This window comes from Moschus berezovskii, chromosome 4, assembly GCF_049115385.1.
Source record: "Moschus berezovskii isolate FMDL1 chromosome 4, NW_MosBer_1.0, whole genome shotgun sequence".
NCBI lineage: Eukaryota > Metazoa > Chordata > Mammalia > Artiodactyla > Moschidae > Moschus > Moschus berezovskii.
In genome coordinates this window covers 70,637,351-70,661,189 of record NC_142463.1, presented here as the reverse complement: position 1 = coordinate 70,661,189, position 23,839 = coordinate 70,637,351, and the positions used below count along the sequence as shown (strand labels likewise).

Genomic DNA, 23,839 nt, shown 5'->3' with positions numbered 1-23,839 from the left:
ATCGTTTCTTCCTGACAATCTGTTCATAGTTTTTCTGTCTGAGCTCTTACAACTCTGACCATATACAATTGTTATCCACCAAACAACAGTATAACGTGTTAATTCTCTTTTAGTTCCTTCCACTGGGATAGGTCATCTCAGGTAAGGATGCTACATCAGTTTCCTCAGTTGTAATAAGAAAAGAGAACAGCTCTCCTGGGTTCCCTTACCCAGCTGCCCTTTGACCAGGTGCCCCTTCCCAAGGTGTCTGTTTTGAAAAAAAAAAAGGTAAGAACACATATCTCATAGAACTGTTGTGAGAATTAAATGTTATACGTATTTAAAGCATGTGCAAAGGGTTTTACACACCTTATCTCATTTGACCTTCATAACAACACCTCAAAAGACTCTGATGCTGGGAAGGATTGGGGGCGGGGGGAGAAGGGGACGACAGAGAATGAGATGGCTGGATGGCATCACCGACTCGATGGACATGAGTTTGAGTGAACTCCAGGAGTTGGTGATGGACAGGGAGGCCTGGTGTGCTGTGATTCATGGGGCCGCAAAGAGTTGGACACGACTGAGCGACTGAACTGAACTGAAAGCATGTAGTACAGTGTCAGGCTGGTTGAAGCTCAAGTTGGAATCAAAATTGCTGGGAGAAATATCAATAACCTCAGACATGCAGATGACACCACCCTAATGGCAGAAATTGAAGAGGAACTAAAGAGCCTCTTGATGAAGGTGAAAGAGGAGAGTGAAAAAGCTGGTTTAAAAGTCAACATTCAAAATTCTAAGATCACGGCATCTGATCCCATCACTTCATGGCAAACAGATGGGAAAAAAATGGTAACAGTGACAGACTTTATTTTCTTGGGCTCCAAAATCACTGCAGACTGTGATTGCAGCCATGGAATTAAAAGACGCTTCTTGGAAGAAAAGCTATGACAAACCTAGACAGTGTATTAAAAAGCAGAGACATCACTTTGCTGTATAGTCAAAGCTATGGTTTTTCCAGTAGTCATATATGGATCTGAGAGTTGGACTATAAAGGCTGAGTGCTGAAGAACTGATGCTTTTGAACTGTGGTGCTAGAGAAGACTCTTGAGAGTCCCTTGGACAGCAAGGAGATCAAACCAGTCAATCCTTAAGGAAATCAGTCCTGAATATTCATTGGAAGGACTGATGCTGAAGCTGAAACTCCAATACTTTGGCTACCTGATGCAAACAGCTGACTCACTGGAAAAAGACCCTGATGCTGGGAAAGATTGAAGGCAGGAGTAGAAGGGGACAACAGAGGATGAGATGGTTGGATGGCATCACCAATTCAATGGACACGAGTGTGAGCAAACTCTGGGAGACAGTGAAGGACAGGGAAGCCTGGCGTGCTGCAGGCCTTGGGGTCACAAAGAGTTGGACAGGACTGAGTGACTGAACAACAACAAGCACAGTGTCTAACATCTAATAAGTGCTAAATAAATTTCAGCAATTACTTTTCAATATATGTTTGCTGAATGATAAAGAACTAGTCCAGAGTCCCACAGGAAACAGACTGGTAGATATGTTGTTCATAAAAGCGCATGATAAGAAAGCATACTCCTGAAATTACCTAAGGGGTCATACTTAAGCAAATTTCATTCCCTACTATTTGCACGTATGACATGAAAGAAATGAAGTTTCAGTAATAAATGTGTAAACTTCTGAGGTAGTTTATTAAAATAACAATTTCACATTTGGAGAAAAAGAAAATAACACACTGTCTTGAGAATCTGTGCTGTTTCTGACTCTATCATATACCAAATGAAGTATGTCATGGAGTAGAAATAACATCAAACTGAAATTAAGGAATATTGGATTCTGGCTCACAAATCAGTGTGGGACCTTGGGCACTTTAAAAATTCCTCTGGGCTTCAGAATCCTCCTTGGGAATTTGAAGGGATTAAACTAACCTCTAAATTCCCATCCAGCTTTTAACATATATAAAGTTCTTAGTATATAATACTGTTTTTGACCTTATATGGTTTCCTCTCTTCATTAGAAACTGAACTCAATTTTGAGGAGCAGGAATCAAATTTTATCTTCACACTTCAGAGTCTAGAACAAATGTGTGTCTTGACTGACTGAATGTGTGCCCCCTGCAGACCTTCTAGTTAAAAAAAAAAAGCATAGCGAATTTATGGTCTAACAGGTTAGTAGCGAATATCAACTAATGTGTACGAATACCAAATGACTGTATATTTATATAGTTGTTAATATTCAAAATAGTTACAGATTATCTCTATTGTTGTCATTTGTTGAAAACTTTGTGAATTAATTTATTTTCATTTTTGGCTGCACTGCTTGGCCTATGGGATCTTAGTTCCCTGACTAGGGATTGAATCTGGGCCACTGCAGTGAAAGCACTGAGTCCTAACCACTGGACCACCAGGGAATTCCCCAAAACTTTGTTAAATTACAAAAGGAATTCTAAAGCAAAAGATTTTTTTACTTCTGATATATTTTAGAGAAATTATGAGTCAGTTACAAAGCTTTGAGAGATGCCAATTCTATTATATCCCATCATCCAAAGGGATTACTATACAGATAAAACCGATGGACAGTTTTCCCACTTCTTTCAAATAACAGCAGATGCCTTTCTCTGGATATATCCCCCAAAAGAGGTACAGGAAATTCTGCTTCTCTTGTTTTAGTAAAAATGTCAATGAAATTTGAGATGCATTTACTTAACAATTTCCTGGATCTAAATGGCTGGAAAAGTGAAGGTTTTTCCTAATACTAGCTATCAGCCTAACCACATCAACCTGAGTTTGAATGTCACAGATTAACTCTACATAAATTGACACAAGCATGATAAGTTTTTTTTTATTGTTAAATTACTGTTACCATATGCAGAGCAAAAAGGGACTGTTCTACTTGTACATTCACATTTTAAATTATTGAATGATAAACAAGTAACTGACCAGTTAGGAAAGGAAAACTAAAGCAAGGGTTTCCTTACAGGTCTTCTAAATTCTCCAATAATTATAGAAAACATGCTCAAGATTTTTAGGAAAAAAAACACTTTTTTCTCCATATGATATCATATTAATAAACAAACTAAACTGGAAAGACTTCCTCAATAGTAAGGATAGACTATCTCTGGCTAATGCAGTTATCATTTGGATATAATATAAACATCAAAAAAATAAAGAGGTGGCATATTTTAACATTTTCTGAAGTGTTAACACTCTTAATGCTGAGTTTCCAGTTCTAGAATTGTCCATTCCCCTTGGGGTGAACATTCTTCAGAGGAAAAACTAGCCATGGTAATGCTTGCTGAGGAATCATCAAATGGAGATGTTAGTTCACTCCATCTGTTCAAAGTGTCTACATGTGCTTTACCCTGAGGTTTTGAGCTGTCACGTGATAAAAGTAGTGTCTGATTAATTAGATACTGTGCTAAATTTAAGTCTTCAGGAACAGAATTTGTGATATTTAAGTTAGAGTCCTGTTCAGAGAGCAGTTGCTTTAATAGTGTCCAGTCTTGTTTTGCAAAGTGTTGCTCATCTTCAAAATCCATGTCTGTAACTTGTGTTTCTGATTCCATTTTCTGCTCAAATGCTTCTGTTACATCCATCTCATATATTGGAGACAGGGTTTTTGAAGGCCGATGGTCATACATGTAGATTTGTGCCACTGTGTCACAACCATCTATGTCTCCTGAAATAATTCATAATACTACACAATGTAAAAATTGCACATGTTGGTACCTCTCAGAGTTCTGTAGAACTATTAACACAATATAACAGTTATAGTTCAAAAAACCCCCACAGAATGGGAAAAATAACATTTATACAAAATTGAGAAGATTTTTGAGGCATTTCTTTTTCTTTGTTTAAAAAAAAAAACTTGAAGGTAATGTTTAGCAGGAAAATCAACATAGGAAACTAACAATAATTCTCCGTAATTAAATGTAAAAGCTTGTGATACAGAAAACAAAAATTATTTAAACATAAACAGAATGTACACATATATCTAATTCACTACAATAGAAACTTAAAGAGAAAAAAGGATATGGTTATTTGACGGTGATGTTTAAGGTAAGTCAACTTCAAAGGGAGAATCAATACATTTTATCTAAAGACTTACTTGTATATTGCACATGCAAAGAAGGATGCAAGCAAGGACAAACAAAAAAGTACAACTTTAAGAGCTCCCTACTCTTGTGATTTTGCTGAACAGGGACTATTGGTAAGTATTTTTCTTCATTCTGGTATACAATAGCTACTCAGTCAGCCACTATTGCATATTTTAAATGTGGGTTCAAATTACAATAATAAGGAAGACAAACACACAAAACAATTAGACAGAAAACCATCTATACATATGAAGTAAGCCTGGGCTTTTTTCATATGGTATCATTTCTCTAAATATAATCTCTTTAAGGACATTTATCTTTTTACTTGAAAATTTTAGAACAGCATTATAGTGATCCTGAAAGTCTTAGTCTCTGTAAAATGTATATAAATTTTAATAATTAATCTAGTTAAAATAGTTCAGTGTTTTTAGTTACATATTACTATACTTATTGCACAGCCCTCTTAGATATATATTAGCATAGTTCATAAATCATATCCAATGTATAATAAAATTTCTAATAGTCAAGAATTCCTATGTTAAATTAGACATAAATAACTAAATAATAGCAAACTATGTTTTTCTCTTTATTCTTTCATGTAAAATCTCTTAGTAGGTTGGCTCTAATAAACCACAAAATTTTTATTAGATGTCAATTTTTCACTAAGATTTTAAGTGAACAATTAAGAGCAACTAGCTAATTTTCATTCTGTTAAGAAATTCCAGTTTTCATTTAAAATTTCAATCTGTTGCTTAAGCAGTTATTCTAACTAAAATATAACATTCAGGGGCTACCGACAACTTTAAGATTCTACAAACTCATTTTCTTATGAATTTAGCATGTCTATTTCTGTACATTACCTGCAGATAAAGCAATATTAGCTTTTTCGGTAGCTGTAGAATGGCTTTCTTTCACTTGACCTTCCTGAGGCAGAACTTGACTCCTACAGGAGTCCAGAGACTTTGTGAAGCTGTTCTTTGGTATGGCAGAATTGGATTCTCTTTGATGAAGTTCCAAATGACATGGTCTTTCTTGAGATTTTACATCACTATCTGAAAATTTGCTGTGTGTCTCAAAGTCATTATCCACATTGCTTCCACCATATACTTTTTTATCTCCTGGAGGAAGCTGTCTGCCTCCTTTGGACAGGACATCTGTTGTGCCCTTTTTTTCTGTGGCTGAAGCACTCTGTTTATCTTTTCTTGACGAGTCAATGCTACTAAGACCCAAGGGAGAGCTTTTGTTTTTATATATACTATTGCTTTTCTTTTGTCTGCATTCTAAAACACTACCTTCACTTCCTTGTGAGTATCTGGAGTAGCAGGTCCTTCCATGATGTTCATGAGAAATGCCATCAAAAACATCAGAAGGTGAAAGAGAATCTATAGAAGGTTGAAAGGAAGCATGGACTTCCCCTTCATCAGATCCTATCTCTTCACATTCATCTACAGAAAGTAAAACAGACCTTTTAAAACTTTTAGTTACACGAAACTCATGACTTTCATTTTCAGCTGCATCTTCAAAAGCTAGATTAATTATACCCTGAAACTCCTGAAGAGCTGGGTTAGATGTAGAAAAATTTTCTGCAACATTTTCAGCTTCAGACCTTTCATCTTCTGTTTCATCTGCTGAGGAAGAAACCTGATCTACCTCCTGTACAAACTGGACACTGCCTCGTGGAATGTTTTCTTTTTCCCTAGGATGAACTATTGTAGATCGAGACCAAATTTCTGGCCTTTTCCTAGGAATCTCATCATCACTTGTTGAATTAACTTGGAAAAGATCACTACTACTTTGCTTCTTCATTTTCACTTCAATTCTTAAGTTGCTATCATATATTTTTAATTCTTCAGGAGTACTGGTATCACTGCTACTTCTTCCAAGAAAATCATGGCACAGCATAGTGCCACATTTAGAAACACCTCTGTCATTTGACCCGTCATCATCTTGAGACCCTCCAGCATCATAGTCTTCAGATCTGGGCTTTATGTCATCAGAGGATGTCGTAGCACTGCCACTGTCTGATTCAGGACTCTCTCTCTGATGCAGAACATTGGTACTCAAATTCCAGTGACTCACGAATGGCGCTTCTGGAGTTTCGTGGCTCTCTGAAGTTTCTGTTGTTTCCGTATCTTTAGGAGAATTTTTCCCTGATTTTTGTTCCAAAAAACACTTGGAGGAAATATGTGAATCTACGGTAGCATGACTGTCTTCATTCACGGCAGAGTCATCAGACAACTGACTAGGAACTGTCTCTTCTTCTACATGAATTTTAGATTTTCTGTCATCTTGACCAGAATTTAAGGTACCATTTGTCTTTTCAGGAACCCAAGGTAAAACATCTTTCACACATTTAATGCTTAATTTTTGGTTTGTATCTTTTCTCCCTACTTGCTTCTCCCTATCTGATTCTGAATGGAGTTGTTCTACATGTACTGAGTCTAAGTCACAAACTGGATTAGAGTTCAAAGAGTTTTCTTTTGGATTTGAAATCACGGATTTTAGAACAGTGGTACTATGAAATTTTGGATCGACATTATCACTCTCATCAGAATGACAAGATATTTTAGCTGTGGTGCAGTGATCTATTTTCTTGTGACCAGAAACATTTGCTTCACTTTTAACTGAATTTAGCTGTTTTGATTCCAGTTCATGTTTTATTAATTTATCCTGATTTGAAATATTTTGGCATTCTAACACCAACTTCTCTTTTTCTTGATTGTTCAGTGTCTTCTGTGAGTCGAGTATGGATGGTGACTGAAATGCTTCTGCATCACTGGTTTTGGCTGTGAGATTAGTTAGAGGTTCATGAGGCTTCTGTTCAGAAACACTGCCTTTGTTATTATTATCACATATGTCAAAAAACACACTTTTTTGGACAACAGATGATTCACTTTTTAAAGGTCTCTGAGAAGAAGGCAGAGTCTTCAGTATAACCTGTTCAGGAAGTGTTTTTGGTTTTGAATCTTTATTATTCAAATTTTCACCTTTTTTGGATTGATTTAGGCTTTTAGGCATTGTGACTGTTTTTGCACTAATCTTAGGCAAAGTTGTTTGTCCTTGCTTGACAATTTTTCTCTTAGGTGTTTGTTTATCTGTAGTTACACTATGGTCCAATTTTGTCACATTTTCATCAGATTGCCTTGAAGAGACTGAAGATTTTACTGAATTTGGTGATCCTTGGGGTCCTAAGAAAATTAAAAAAAAAAATCTTCCAGTTTGTGAGTGAAATTCAATACAGTTTTAAAAATCCTTTAAAAGAAACAAAAAGATAATATGATGAAATGGTAACATAAGAGCAAATGGACAATTACAAATTAGGAGTTAGTAACTTGATAAAAAATATTCTGTACTACAAATATAGAGAACCTATTGCAGCATCTTAAGTAAAATTATTAAAATAGGCTCTCTCTTCTTCAAGCAAAGAGCACTGAGCCTTATGCCAGAATTGGATTTGCATAAATATATGAGGTAGAAAAATCTGGTTTTCTTATGCCAAGAGAGTAGTAAGGGTCTTCCCTTTGAAGTTCTAGGGGTGGAAAACAGACTGTTCCACACAGTTGAAAAGGAGAATCAAACTAAATACAAAATAGAAATGTTGAAATTGTTGCAATTTTTTCTTCCAACAGTTACAAAACTAATTTATTTCTCATAACCAGATCATTATTATTATAGCTCATTAGGGTTAACAACTTAGATCTGCAGTTGAAACTAAAGCTGGTTACTAGAAGGAAAGAGGATTGATTTTGAGAATTCACTTGTTTATAATGGTTGAAGTTCTAGAGATGATATTTTGAGCATTTAAAACTGTCAAATAGAATGACCAAATCTTTTTAAATGTTTAATTTTTATCTGTTACTAGAACATGAACAATTTTTTTCCGGCTTATTTTAAAATTTACTTTCAGTATTAATTCATTACCTACCTCAGAACTGTGTTTAGCATTTTACAAACTGCTCTTACAAATGTGAATGCTTAAAGCATGAAGCGAATTAATTTTTAAAATCTGTTATTATATTAGCAAATTATGCAATCTGATCAGTATTCTTCTCTTTCTTAGAACATGGAAAACAACAGGCACAGCACAGAGTCTAGAGAGAAAATTCTTCCTTCCTACGTATTACAGCTCTCTAGATTGTACCATTAGTTTTTAAAGAGCTCTTTAGTGTTGGCTTTGCAGATGGAATTCTTAGAGTTATCAATGAAGCTTTGAAGAAATACAGGCATAATATATAGAAGGATCAGAAATGCAGATAACCTAGTGACTCCCTTAATATGATTTTCACAAAAGAAAATAGAGAGTAAACTCATACCCTAAAATACCAAAATCCTTGTCTGAAAAGTGGAAGAATAAAATCTTGTCTCTGAAGTATGAAATGAATGTAAAATGAGTGAAGTCATGTTCAGTTCAGTTCAGTTCAGTCACTCAGTCGTGTCCGACTCCTTGCGACCCCATGAATCACAGCACGCCAGGCCTCCCTGTCCATCACCAACTCCTGGAGTTCACTCAAACTTATATTTTGCTTATTTGTTGCTGAAGTTCCAGAATAAGAGTTCTGCTTATTCCATTTAAACAAAGAAGTAAAACCTAGGATTATTTCAACTTTACCTTGAGTTTTAGCAAGATTAGCTGTGGCATTCTTTGTCCTCTGTGGAGCTGTAGCACATCCATTGCCATTTCCTCTTTTTTTTAAAATTGCCTGTGGTACTGGATCATTGTATCCTTTGCTGGTGATCTTCTTTAGCACACTAAGAAAAATTATTTGTGTTCAGTATTACACTGAGACTCTGAAACATAATTTTTTAAAAGACCCATGCATGAAATATAGTTTTTCACAACACTGTAAATCAATTAAACTTCAATTAAAAAAAAAAGCAAAAAGAAAAATACTTTTTCTCAAAGAAGTAAAAAATATCTCTTTTCTGAAAGTTTATAAAATTGTAGCTCAACTATGGGAAAGCAATGCATAATTAGGTGCCACAAGGATACATTATTCTTCTATCATTTTGTATAATAAGTTTTAAAGTATCATTGTATAAATATATTAAATTTTCTAAGGAAAAATATTTTAACAATATTTAGCTAGAAGTTAGTATATGATTGACTTCCAGAGAAAGCTAATGTCTAGATAAAATAATGAAGACTTACCTGTTATGTGTATTAGATTCCTGTTCGTAAGTGCTTTTTTTATTGGAAATTCCATTGGTATCTTTTGAAACAGGTCGAGATTTCATTGCTGTAAATGAAGATGAGTGAGTCATGAGATTGAACAATAAATATGTAATAATTATGTATAAATTCACTGGTCATACAGTATATACAAAATTAAATGTTAAGAGTGAGAAAAACTTTTTCCTCAGTTTGCATGAATATATGTAACTAAATTCTTTTTGGCATTTGAAACTAAATAAAAGTATCAGAGTGCTAAAACTCACCTACAGTGGAAGTTTTGATACCTTCCACACTGTTTTTCACAGTCTGTCCTCGAGCGTCACAAGAGGAAGGTTTATGACCAGAAAGCTTCTCTTTCATTGACCCATTTTCTTTTGGTCCATCCAGACAGTCAGTGGAAGTCAGTAATTCCATACTTGAATTTGTAGATCTGCTGGAGGGCCCTGCAATTCGGAGGTGTGGAGAATCTTTGCCTGTCACTTTCTTCAAAGGCTTTGCTTTGGCTTGCACATTTAAATTTCCAGTGAGTACCTTGGGTCTGGCACCTGTAACTTGCTCTTCCTGATTTCTCACTCCTTTTCCATTTCCTGAATTTTTCTGTTCATTTGCTGCTGCTGGTGCTGATCTTTCCACAGCTTGTCTAGGTGACAGGTTTGTTGACTTTGCATTATCAATGTTTTCCGTTTTGGGCTTTATGATAGCTTTGGGCTTTCCAGAAACATTTTTTCCCACAGTTTTTAATTCTTTTGTATTCTTGGATGCTGGCTTTGGATCCTTTTCCTTTAAATCATCATGCTTCAAAGTTTTATTTATAGAATTTCTATTAGTACTTGATGAATGTCCAGATGCTCCTAATCCATCAGATTTCATCTTCTGATGAGCAGAGAGATAACTCAGACACTCTTTCTTGTTACTTCCTCCAGAGGATTTGTTTTTTATAGCACCACAGTCAGAAACCTGTTTTCTTTGCTACAAAAAAGAAAAAAAATACCTTGTATTTTGACAAAAGTCTTTGACACGTAATGCTTTATGTTTCAATAGCCAGTTTTTCAAAGAGGAAAAAGCAGCAAAATTCACATTATGATTTAGGGCTACTGAAAACTTGAATTATCTTGGATCACTTAAATGTGTCTTTGATCATCTTACCTTAATCAAATCTTAAATACAACAAACAACAATTAATAGGAAAATCTGCTTTTAAAAAGGCATATTATTTAGCTTTATGAAATTATGGTAGAGATTGACACTTAATGGTATTAGGATGCCTTGGGTAAATGATAGTATCCCACATTTTTGAGGGCCCACTCCCAGGTTTTGTGCTAAAATGCTTTTCATATATCATCTCACTTATTCCTCACAACAATTCTGTAAGATATCTCCTGCTGCTATCTCCATTTCTTAGACAAGAAACTGGGGGTTAAAGCAGGTATGTAATTTACCCAAGGCCATGGGCTTCCCAGGTGATGCTAGTGGTAGAGAACCCACCTGCCAATGCAGGAGATATAAGAGACAAGGGTTCAGTATCCGGGTCAGGAAGATCTCCTGGAGGAGGGCACGGCAGCCCACTCCAGTATTCCTGCCTGGAAAATCCCATGGACAGAGAAGCCTGGCAGGCTATAATCCATAGAGTCGCAAATAATCAGACATGACTGAAGCGACTTAGCACTCACATGCATGCACATGATGAAAAGGGATTGAACTAGGACTTGAGCTCAAGATTTACTGCTTTAAGCAGGTAGTCATTATATGGTAAACTCTGAGGGACATTATAATGATTTTTCACCAAAAATTCTCTCTTCAATCCTATATATCAAATGCCAGAAATTTCATCACTGAATATTTAGTCCTCTGGAGGCAAGGGCCAGAGGGAAGCTCCCGGGAAATAACACATTGACATTTGAAAAGTTGGGTTTTGGGGAAGGGGAAAAGCAAAAAAAAAAACCCCAAACCCATAAACATCGCCCACAGCATCTTAATACAGTATTAGTCGTTTGGAGAAAAGAAAAGGGGACCGAAAAACAAATGAAATAGGTAAAAAGAGGAAAATAGAAGGGCACTAAAGACAATTCACCTACTTTATCATTTTGGTTAGAACCAAGCTTGTATGGAAGCGAATAACTGGTATGAATTATAGAATAAAATTTTAAGAATATATTGCCATATTTTATGTAAATACTGCCCCCTCTCCTTTGGAAGGCTGTTATGAGATTGTAGAGGTATGAGGCGGAACCTGTTTTGTCTTCTTTGATCCCTTAGCACCATGCCCATCACACACTGGGTACTCAAAGAACATATGATGATGGTTATCAACCTTGAGCATATATTGATATACAGGTCAAGGTCTACTTATTTCTAAATATAGAAAGTTTCTATTTACAATGAAAATTTGTTTAAGATAAAAATAACGTATAGGTAAGTGTGTGTTTATATTCACACACACATACATACATACATAAATAATAGGTAAGCTAGAGAAGGCAATGGCAAGCCACTCCAGTACTATTGCCTAGAAAATCCCATGGATGGAGGAGCCTGGTAGGCTGCAGTCCTTGGGGTCGCTAAGGGTCGGACACGACTGAGCGACTTCACTTTCACTTTTCACTTTCACACATTGGAGAAGGAAATGGCAACCCACTCCAGTGTTCTTGCCTGGAGAATCCCAGGGACGGGGGAGCCTGGTGGGCTTCCGTCTGTGGGGTCACACAGAGTCGGACACGACTGAAGTGACTCAGCAGCAGCAGCAGCAGCAGTTAAGTTTAGCAAAATGCAAGGTATAAAGAATAATTAGATTCTTATTCTAACCTTGCTTCTAACTGAAGAAAAAAGTCTCAGATATTTAAGAACTCATTATTAACATCTCTGGGCCTCGGATTATGCATATTTAGGGGTAGAGACTGGTCCCAATCAGTGGAGTGTACTAGGATTCTGTGTAATACTTGTAAACTTCAAATAGGCTTGGTCCTCGATTTTGTTTTCTTGATCAAATCTTAGCTCAAAAAATAATTTCTCTATTTTTAATACTTAAGACCAGGAAGACTCTGATATTAGATCTCTTCCCACCTTTAAAACTAATTTTACTTAATTTACTCTATCCTTGTGTCTATTTTAAAGTATTTATATAGTATATGGCGGAGAAGGCAATGGCAAGCCACTCCAGTACTCTTGACTAGAAAATCCCATGGACGGAGGAGTCTGGTGGGCTACAGTCCATGGGGTCACTACTAGTCAGACAAGACTGAGCGACCTCACTTTCACTTTTCACTTTCACGCATTGGAGAAGGAAATGGCAACCCATTCCAGTGTTCTTGCCTGGAGAATCCTGGGGACAGGGGAGCCTGGTGGGCTGCCATCTATGGGGTCGCACAGAGTCGGACACGACTGAAGCAACTTAGCAGCAGCAGCAGCAGCAGCATATAGTATATGGAGTAACTATAATCCTTTAGAAATTTCACCATTAACATTACACGGTGAGAATTCAATGTATATGCATTTTCAGACAATCTGTGATTTATATCTACAAAGTTTACGTATGTTTCTTATATACAATTGACCAATTAGGAATGTTCACTACATGATAAAGAAAGAGTAACCCTCTAAAGCCTTCCTCTTAGACACACTTTCAGGTCTATTACTATTCCTTTACATTGTTTTTACTATATTTTAACTTTTTAAATGATGGAGCTAGTATGTTATGAAATAGAGAAATAGTCCTAGGAGGTGTACTAGCAAAAAGCTCCAGTGTCCCACAGGTTTTCACCCAAGACATTTAGAGCTTGACCTCTGCCACAGCCATGAGAGCTACTGGTTGTGGCTTGGAGTTGTATGAGTTCCTATCTACTAGCTGATAAGGAAGAAAAGATTCCCTATTCCATTCTTACAAGGGCAATGTATTCTTTGAATTTCAAACTGGAACTCTCAGTGTATGTCTCCACACCATGGAATGCATGTCTAGGTTAGTATAATTTTGTACTTCACATATATTAAGTTAGCTAGTCTGAAACTCTAACCATCATTAATAAAGTGTATGTGTATGTGTGTGAATGTGTAAATATGCTAAAAAACAAATAACATAAAACTTACCATCTTAATTATTTTTAAGTGGGCAGTATAGTCAGGTTGACTACATATGCCTTGATGTGCAACAAACCTCTAGAACTTTTTCACCTTGCAAAACTGAAACTTTATCCTTATTGAACAATTATTCCCCTTTGCCTTGTCTCCCCAGACCCTGGCAGCCACCATTCTACTTTGTTTTTAAGAGTTTGACTATTTTGGTTACCTCATATAAGTACACCAAGTAACTTTTAAAGTGAACACAACTGTACTCTTGATGTTAATTGCCTTTTTCACACCAAAAACACCTTATGTGGATTAAAATCTTAGTTTAGAGAAAACTAGGACAACTAAAATCTTCTTTTTAAGAAGTAGGTTAATTAGAAAAATAGACATGGAAATGGATTTAGAATTCTGGACAACTTCTGATCTGGAATAGTTCCAATATGCTAGTTGCCAAAAAGGTTTTCAAGGAAATAAAAAAGGTAGACAATATTTCACTTCCCATGTCAACTGGATATAAAAAATGCATATCACTTAAAAATTTAAAACTGTTTACTTGATTTTAAAAAGACTCAAAATTATTTCCATCCAGGAACAGCTTTAGTTAATGAATAAATTTTAAAAAATTATTCTGAAATATAAAATAATAAAATTTAAATTATTTTTCATCTGGGCTTATCAAACTGTAAAAGTTTACCTGAGAGCTACTGAATATAGGTTTTTTGCCAAGTCTTCGGTCATCACCTTTGTCAAATGCAGCTGTAGGGGAAAAAAAGCAATTTATTTTTATAGGAGGCACTCTTATTACCACAGAAGTAACGGGATAATAATATATCAGCAGAAAATGGTTACATTTTGATGGAAATAACATTTAAAAAGCTGAAGCCAATCTAATATACTAAATAACTATCTGCTTTAGAAGTTATCTTAAATTTATTTTGAATCTTATTTTCTTGTTCCTATGGATTTTATGTTATTAAAATTAATACATGAGACACATATAGCCTTGTGGAGAAGATTTGTACATTTACAAAAACCTAGAATTTTCTCAAGTTGTGAAATTTTAGAGATAACCTCCTTTTAGCTGGTTTTCCAAATTTTAAAAAATTACAGATTGTGGCAAATGTAATATTTTATAAACCACTAAATGTGAGAAAATTTCTATCCTAAAAAATATAAAAACACTGTTAAAATTTTCTAATTTTGCAGGTATGTCAGGAGGAAAGAGTAAAATGAAAAAAATAAGGTTTTGTTGAAAAGAAAACATAAGACAATCCTTAAACTTGTATCATTCTTTTTAGGATTACACAAAAATTCATTTTATAGATTTAGGTTTATATGGGAATTATTGGGGAACTCAGCTGATGTTCTTCAAATAAGAATTTAAATGACGTCAGGGAAAAATATAGGAATAATGATACAAGAGCTATAAATATAGTTTAGCTAATGGATTGCTTCCTTTTGAAGGTTATGTAGCTTTAAAATATATTTTGAAGAGATATATATAATTTCCAAATTTATTTTTATTAAAACAGCTGATGAAAAATACATTAAATTATCTGTAATTCTACCATACACTGTCTACTATCTCTGTTCTATGGGAATTATGTTATAAGACAAAGCAGGTTCCTAGAAATAGCATTACAAGGACTGGTTTGTGGTCAGCATATGACTGCACAAAAATAAACAGGTAGAAATTAATACAAGATTTCTCCCAAAGATCAGTAACTCAAACTAGAACATAAGAAATGTTATAAAAAAGAGAACCCAGAATTACTCCTTTATCTGGGATTTCCCAATGCAGTAATTACACATAGGTCAGGACTCATTATAAATCAACATATTTAAGATTTTAAAAATTATTTTTACACTGATGTAGTAGATTGAAAAGTTCTTTTTGACAATTAGTTGGAATGCCAATAACATTTTCTTGTAGATATGTGTATATAAGTGTTTGTATTTACATGTATTTTATATTAGCACTCTGCAGAACTAAGATAAAGAAGATTGTTTGGGACCCAACTTAACTATGAAATCCTTTAAAAAATGTAGAAAAACAAAGTTTACTCTCAAACAGGAAAGAGTTGACTGACACCTACGCATGGAATGCTGATCTTATTTTTTCACACTGAATCATACAGATGAACTGTCATCTAAAAATCAGTACAGAAATAGTCACAGGAAAAAAATTTCAATTTCTAAAAACCTTCTCATGACTTTTGTTGTTTCATAGATTTTGTTGTTTTATTATTTTGTTGGATTTCTTTGCAAAGTATTCCTGAGATCACATCTAGCTACACTAGCATGTTATACTCCTGACACAAGACAGAGCATATCATATTCTGACTAAACCATTAAAGAATTTAATATATCCATGTATTATCAAGAATATATCACATATGTCTTGCATGTTTTATATACAGAAATGTTTGCTTCATAAAATACAGTCTCTTAAAATGTTTTAAAAAATAAACTTACTGAATCTGTCAATATTTTTCCTAAGGTACCTGCTTTAATCCAAAAATAGTCATGAAGCCATTTTTAGTTCCACACCCTCAATTTTCTATTGTAACATTTTGAACACATTCTGATCAGTATACCTCCTTTGTTTAATGCTAATATTTCAAATGGTACCTATTAAATGTCAAAGACCACTGTGCGGCTCCTGAGGGACACTCCGCAATAGCACACATCATATCACTGAACCAATCGATTGTGAAATAAAGCCATCTAATCTAAGCAAAACCACAAGAAAGGGTATCTTATGCAAAAGAAGATGGAAAAGCTTTATGGAAAAATATATTTTGAAAGGGAGAGAAAGTATGTTTGGTAATCTGTTCTGTATGGGTTACATTTTCTATACTTCTAATCTCTCTACAAGAATGCTTTTAAAAAAATTTGCTAGAGCACTTGCTAATACAAAGTAGAATTATATATGTATGTATAAAGGAAATGAGTTTCATTTTCAAAGAACAAAAAAAAAAAAAGCATGATTTATTAAAACTGCCTAAACATACTATCACTAGTTTCAATTAGCAGGCTATTATTGAACAGAAGCAAATAAACGTTAACCCTAGCACTTACTGGAATTCCTTTAAAATATCCCTTGTCACTATTATAGGAATAAAAAATCTCAAGGCTAACATACCTGCTTGGATTTTCTGTTGATCATCTGTGCTCATCAGCTTCCAGCTTTCTGTGTGACGAACAGCATAGAAAGACTGAACCAGGAAGATCCACAGCTTATCACGCAGAGCCTGGATCTTGCACGTAAAACCCTGTGTTCAGGCAACAAATCAGCAGCTGGTGAGAGCCACATTGTCATAGCAACCAGTCATTATTCCTTTCCGAATCTACTTACTCCTAAGCTAGATCAATGATGTCATCACTTAGATTTTTAAGATCGTAGGGTACAAGTTATTTATGAAGGCTTACTCTTCAACAACAGAATTTTATAGCGAACATGAACCTTATTCTTTCACTCTTGTCCTTTACTGTTTTAAACTACCAATAACCTTTATATAAATACCTTCCACATCCTTTTCAAATCAACTATGACATTACAAGGTCAAATACCCTATGCAATAATAATAAATATGATGACAATTTTTTGTCATTCTTGCTAAACAAACTGTCAATATTTGCAATTAGCTTATTTATTACCATTCATGAATTGTTTAAAAATAAAATATAATTTTGCTTTTTCCCAGTCAATCCAACTTTAAATGACTTTTTTCTTAAGATAAAAAGTAATTTAAAAATATAAAATTAAAAGACACTGATGATTAAAACTCTAAAACATTCTTTAAAATTAAGTTTTATATTTAGGAAATTTAATGGAGTGACTGGGGAGAAATACTAAGGTTATGCTGTACCAATTAATACTGCTACCAAACTATGCTTAGAATTAGTCAGCCAAACTTCTAAATTTCTAAACTTCTATAATTATAGTAAGTCCATTTAGAGGTAAATGAAATTTTTAAAATTATGCATTACAGGAAATTCCAAATATATATAAAACTACAGACTATAACCAACCCCCAGGTATCAAACACTTAATGAATCATGCAACATTTAAAATATGTATATATTTAAAAATCTTATAACACTTTAAATATTCTATCATTTTAATTAATTTTCATGATATTTAATACCATTTCTTTTGTACTGTCAGAGTTCAGTAATGTGTCCAGAGCCATAAGAAGTGAGCAACTATTTTCAGTGGTAATGTTTTCTTCAACAGCTTTAAAAATTTTGTCCAACAGATCAGATGTGCTACTCATTGCCTGTGACTATAAAACACAGAAATTGACATATAATAGGAATATGTGTAAGAAATGTGGAAGTCTGACATACATCTGGCCATTCATCGTAACTGGCTGTATGAATTCAATCAGAAAACTTATTTCTTTTGCTAATAATAATATAACTATTATCATTATAATAATAAATATTATACTAACCCCTTTCTGTTAAAAATTATCTGTGTGCACACACACACACACACACACACACACACACACACTTCTTAAGAGCCAAAACAGTGCTAAGACAGAGCCTACAAATAAGTAATAAAAGTTCTTGAGTAACTAAATTTAGAGGATGTGGGTCCCAGTAAGACAAAGAATTTTGCATGGACCATAATTGTATTACTGCTCAAAACAACATCTTTATGACTTCAATTTCTAAAGTACGGCTTAGCTGATGGAGGACTGGAGTTGGCTATAGTTACATTGTGCCTTGCCAGGGCAATCCAACCTGTCTCCTCTTCCCTTCATTATCTTATGTATGAGCCAAAAATCCTGTCCGTCACTGCCCTAAATCCTAGGCAAACATGCCATCTGGTATGGAATTTACTTAAGTCATACTAATTTAATCAAAGGGAACCTGCATTTGAAAACTCTTACATAATCATAATCAAAACACAAAGATGGGACTAAATATAGGATATAATTTTAGACATAGTACCTGTAAGAGAAGAGCAAAATTTTCACTTTGAATGATCTTGGAGAAATTTTCTATAATAAATGCAATACATTCTTCTTGGAGCTGAGATGCCATGATCAATGCTGACTCTGTCCACTTCACTCTGGGTAAACTGACGATTAGCCTATCACTTTCCATCAGAAGAAAAGCAGCATTCTTATCATTCTTATAATTTTGAAAATATTGGGGGAAAAAGTTAGATTACTGCTTATAAAAAAACTTTTCAAGCAAATTAAATACTTTCGTTTTCTTGTGATGCTTCTTGCAAAAACCAAAAATTCCAGATAGCTAATATCTTTGTCATTAGCTTTATATATTTATTCATTCATTCAAAATTATCCTAAAGGGCAAACTTTGAGCTGGAAACAAATCATCTTTAAAGCATAGTTAAAAGAAACATGAGAGCAAAGTTACAAAATAACTACAAAGAAAAGCCTGACTTCCCTGAGATTTTTCACTACTGAGTTAACTTCTGTGCTTACAGATATTCATAGCTGCATGGAGATACACTGACACAGTATTATTTCTTTTCTAACTATAAAATACATGTTCTTTATTACAAATTTAGAAAGGGTAAAAATTACTTCTAAACCCAAGTGACTTGCTTCTTCCTCTCTAATTAGGTAAGACTCTTCTTTTTATATTTTATTTATTTAATAATGATTCATTTTTACACCATAGGAAAGAATATTATGAATACTTATCTCTATGAAAAAATGGAATGACAATTCACAAATACCATGTGCTCCAAGGAAAAGGAAAAAATGACAACTCTTAAATAACTGTATTTTATTCATGTTTCATTTTTAATTCTTAAACAATTCTTAGGACATACATATTTACTGAATAAATAGTTATCTGATCAATTGTAGTAGACTGAAAAACATAGCCATAAATTTTTTGTAGCTCAGTTCTTCAAGAGGTGGACTTGACTCCTTATCCCTTGATTCTAAACTAGCTAGTTCACTTGCTGGTACAAATAAAGATATTGTGCAAGTTTCAGAGCCTAGACCTCAAATACCCCTGTAGCCTGTATCTTTACCCTCTTGGTTCTGGGACCACAAAGCCAAAAGGAAGCCTGGTAAGAAAGACCAAGGGTGCAGGAGGCCCAGCCTCCAACTTGGCCATCGGCTGAAAGCAGTCTCAGGACTGAGCTCAGGCAAGATACGCAAAAAAAAATCACCTAGTCGACTCACAGAGAATCCAGTTCAGTTCAGTTCAGTTGCTCAGTCATGTCCGATTCTTTGTGACCCCATGAACCATAGCACGCCAGGCCTCCCTGTCCATCACCAACCCCCGGAGTTCACCCAAACTCATGTCCATTGAGTTGGTGATGCCATCCAACCATCTCATCCTCTGTCGTCCCCTTCTCCTCCTGCCCTCAATCTTTCCCAGCATCAGGGTCTTTTCAAATGAGTCAGCTGTTCACATCAGGTGGCCAAAGTACTGGAGTTTCAGCTTCAACATCAGTCCTTCCAATGAACAGCCAGGCTTGATCTTTAGGATGGACTGGTTGGATCTCCTTGCAGTCCAAGGGACTCTCAAGAGTCTTCTCCAACACCACAGTTCAAAAGCATCAATTCTTCAGCCCTCAACTTTCTTTATAGTCCAACTCTCACATCCATACATGACCACTGGAAAAACCATAGCCTTGACTAGACGGACCTTTGTTGACAAAGTAGTATCTCTGCTTTTTAATATGCTATCTAGGTTGGTCATAACTTTCCTTCAAAAGAGTAAGCGTCTTTTAATTTCATGGCTGCAGTCACCATCTGCAGTGATTTTGGAGCCCAGAAAAATAAAGTCAGCCACTGTTTCCCCATCTATTTGCCATGAAGTGATGGGACCAGATGCCATGATCTTAGTTTTCTGAATGTTGAGCTTTAAGCCAGCTTTTTCACTCTCCTCTTTCACTTTCACTAAGACGCTTTTTAATTCCTCTTTGCTTTCTGTCATAAGGGTGATGTCTTCTTCGTATCTGAGGTTATTAATATTTCTCCTGGAAATCTTGATTCCAGCTTGTGCTTCCTCCAGCCCAGCGTTTCTCATGATATACTCTGCATATCAGTTAAATAAGCAGGCTGACAATATACAACCTTGACGGACTCCTTTTCCTGTTTGGAAACAGTCTGTTGTTCCATGTCCAGTTCTAACTGTTGCTTCCTGACCTGAATAACAGGTTTATGAAGAGGAGAATAAATTTTATCAATAGTTTAAAGCCACTTAGTTTTGGGGTGATTTGCTACACAGCAATAAATAACTAGAAAACCTGGAAATTTTCCCTTATCTCTACACCTACACCAGATTCCTTTTACACATGTCATCAGAGAACCTGTCCCTTCTCTTTAGAGCATTTACTTTATTTGTAATTTTTCAATGATGAAATACTTATTTGATTAATACTCATCTCTCTCACCAGGCTGTATGTCTATCGAATGTGAAACCATGTTCGTTTTGGCTCATCATTGTATCCACAGGGCCTAGTATAGAAGAGGGTCATAGCAGACACTCAAATGTTTATTGATCTCTAAGCACATCAGAGACTTAGAGTCTGTAAGTCAATTCTTAAGCTAAATTAAGCTTAAGCTTTGAACATCAAAACTTTAAAAATTTCACCCATTTACATAGAATTCTTTCAAAACATATTATATACTTCCCCTGCTTTATTTATTTGAGTAAAAAAACCCGTAATATGCTATAATTCAAGTCTTCAAAAATTTACATATTTATTATAATTTTCTGTTATCCTTTCCTCCTCTGGTGACTTCCTGAGTAATTGTGCAATTACTAAGAGTTTTAGGCAATAAACCAAATTTGTTCTACTATAGGGACTGTTCCAGTATTAGAGACAAGCATAGATAATTCAAATAAACTTGGCAGGTATCTATGAAGTGCTTACTATATTCATAATGTTATGTGCTCTGACAGTCATAATGTTATGTGCTCTGACAGTAATCTTTTTAAAAAATATAGATGTATACTTGTCATAATTTAATTTGAAATTTATTGGAAAACTAAAATATGGACATAAATGATAACAGATGGTATGTCATCTTATTCCATACTGATCTGAATATATAATAACATTAAATGTTAAGAGTAGCTTGAGGTTCAAAGAAGGAAGGAAATGTAATATACTTCTAGACCAAACATAAAATTTTAAATTCAATAGTTACCACATGGTTCAAATTTCAACAATATATAAAAGGCATTACTAAAAAGCAGAGACATTATTTTGCCAACCAAGGTCCGTCTAGTCAAGGCTATGGTTTTTCCCGTGGTCATGTATGGATGTGAGAGTTGCACTGTGAAGAAAGCTGATCGCCAAAGAATTGATGCTTTTGAACTGTGGTGCTAGAGAAGACTCTTGAGAGTCCCTTGGACTGCAAGGAGATCCAGCTAGTCCATTCTAGAGGAGATCAATCCTGGGTGTTCATTGGAAGGACTTATGCTAAAGCTGAAACTCCAATACTTTGGCCACCTCATGAGACGAGTTGACTCACTGGAAGAGTCTGATGCTAGGAGGGATTGGGGGTGGGAGGAGACGGGGACGACAGAGAATGAGATGGCTGGATGGCATCACCAACTCGATGGACATGAGTTTGAATAAACTCCAGGAGTTGGTGATGGCCAGAGAGGCCTGGCGTGCTGTGATTCATGGGGTCGCAAAGAGTCGGACACGACTGAGCGACTGAACTGAACTGAAGAAGTCTCCCACTCCTTTCTGTCCCAAGCCACCTATTTTCCCTTGTCCCAATCAATATTATTTATTTTCTGTACTTTTCCAGAGTTATCTTATGTATAACAAATAAAAAAGGTAATTTTTCCCTCATTTTGCTCAAATGGAGGCATTAATATGCACAGTACTCTGTACTTTGCTTTTATATTGAGTGCACACCTTGAATATTTTTGTTATCAGAATATAAAGAGCCTGATTATTATTTCAACATCTACAGAACAGTCCCTAATATGGATATAAGATACAACCAGTCCTCTACTTGTAGATATTTATATTGTTTCCAGTTTTTGCTATTACAATGCTGTAATGATGAACCATGTAGATAACATTACTTCACATGAATGTGAGTATATCTATAGGGTAAAATTAATATGCTGGGTCAATATTGCTGGATCAATACTAGTCTTATCTGGGAACTGCCTAATAACTGAGCCTAAGGAATAGGCTTGGATGCCAGTGATCCCAAGAGAGTGAAATAGGGAAGGAGAGAAAGTCAATGGAAGGGTATGCTTCTCAGCTCCTTGCTAACAAAAGTGTGATCCGCCATACCCATCACCTGAAGCTTGTTAGAAATGTAGAATCCCAGGCTCCACCCCTGACTTACTGATTTAGAATCTACATTTGACCAAGACTCTGAAGTGTTTTTATTTGGCCGTGCCATGCTGCATGCAGGATCTCAGTTCCCCAACCAGGGATTGAACCCTGTGCCCCTTGCAGTGGAAGCATGGAGTCCTAACCACTGGACCGCCAAGGAATTCCTGGACTTGAAGTGTCTGTATATAAAGTTTGAGAAGCAATGATATATAGCAACTGTTGTTGCAGGCAACAGGGGACCAGTCTTGCTGGGTATCACCTGAAGAGCTACAGAGAATACAATTTGAATTATTTACCTAAGGGTTAGATCAGGGATATACTTAATTACTGGTTCCCATCTCTTGTCGGTCAAGGTTTGTGCCCTGGGATATTCCCTTTCACTTTCAGGTTTGCGTAACTGTGGGTACCCAGGGTGGTGCAGCAGTGAAGCCTCAGAACAGAAAGTGGGAAGTCTGTGTGATGTGGCTGAGGAAAGTGTTGTCAGGCTACACCCACGTGCAGCTGCATGCTGCAGCAAGGGCTGAAGTACAGACATGGGTCAAGAGGACAGAAGGTGGGGCACCAGAAGGATATAAAACATTGCCAGCGCATATTCAACCGAGTGCTGTTTTCCAACTGTAGCTTTCTCCCCTAGCAACCTAGAGAAATAAATTTAGTGGCTTACAATCAGCATTAGAAAACAAGAAAGAGGAGAAAAATATAAAATATCAGAATATCATATTTAATATGGTATGTATTCATTTTTGAAACTTGTTTCAGTTCTACATGTGTGAGTGTACTGGGTTATAATATAAAAAGAACTTGCTCTGGGTCAGTCAAAAAAGTTTGAAAAACACAGAGAAAGTGGTGCCAATATATTCCCTTCCCAGGAATGGAATACTTCTTTCCTATATCCTTGTTAAAATAGTACAAATTTCCTTTTTTTTGCCCCCTACTAAAATGTATTGATAGAATATGTTCTGACACTGTAATTTTTTTTTTTTTAATGTTTATTTGGTTGCACTGGGTCTTAGTTGCAGGATGTGGGATCTAGTTCCCTGACCAGTGATTGAACCTGGGCCCCCTGCATTGGGAGCACTGGACCACCAGGGAAGTCGAGATACTGTAATTTTAATGTCCATTTCTCTTAAATGAAGTTGAGGACTATTCATCAAATAAGAGGCATTTGTATTTGCTTTGTGAACTACCTAATCTT

General features: G+C 35.4%; 1 protein-coding gene across 5 annotated transcripts in view; it reads right to left on the bottom strand.

Annotated features, from left to right (window-relative positions):
* Positions 1 to 1,278: 1,278 nt before the first annotated feature.
* The window catches only part of BTBD8 (BTB domain containing 8), a 95,312-nt gene continuing 72,751 nt past the window's right edge, over positions 1,279 to 23,839 (bottom strand). For 2 of the 5 annotated variants that reach the window (XM_055402378.2, XM_088835485.1), the window contains 9 exons: positions 18,294 to 18,476; positions 17,480 to 17,617; positions 16,474 to 16,603; positions 14,023 to 14,084; positions 9,533 to 10,238; positions 9,246 to 9,333; positions 8,706 to 8,845; positions 4,957 to 7,284; positions 1,281 to 3,678 (listed from right to left, as the gene is read on the bottom strand). In XM_055402378.2, coding sequence (XP_055258353.2) covers positions 3,209 to 3,678; positions 4,957 to 7,284; positions 8,706 to 8,845; positions 9,246 to 9,333; positions 9,533 to 10,238; positions 14,023 to 14,084; positions 16,474 to 16,603; positions 17,480 to 17,617; positions 18,294 to 18,476 — 4,245 coding nt within the window. In that variant the 3' untranslated portion in view covers positions 1,281 to 3,208. Of the gene's footprint in view, positions 3,679 to 4,956; positions 7,285 to 8,705; positions 8,846 to 9,245; positions 9,334 to 9,532; positions 10,239 to 14,022; positions 14,085 to 16,473; positions 16,604 to 17,479; positions 17,618 to 18,293; positions 18,477 to 23,839 lie in introns of all 5 variants that reach the window. The other 3 variants (XM_055402372.2, XM_055402373.2, XM_055402374.2) reach the window with 3 other exon arrangements.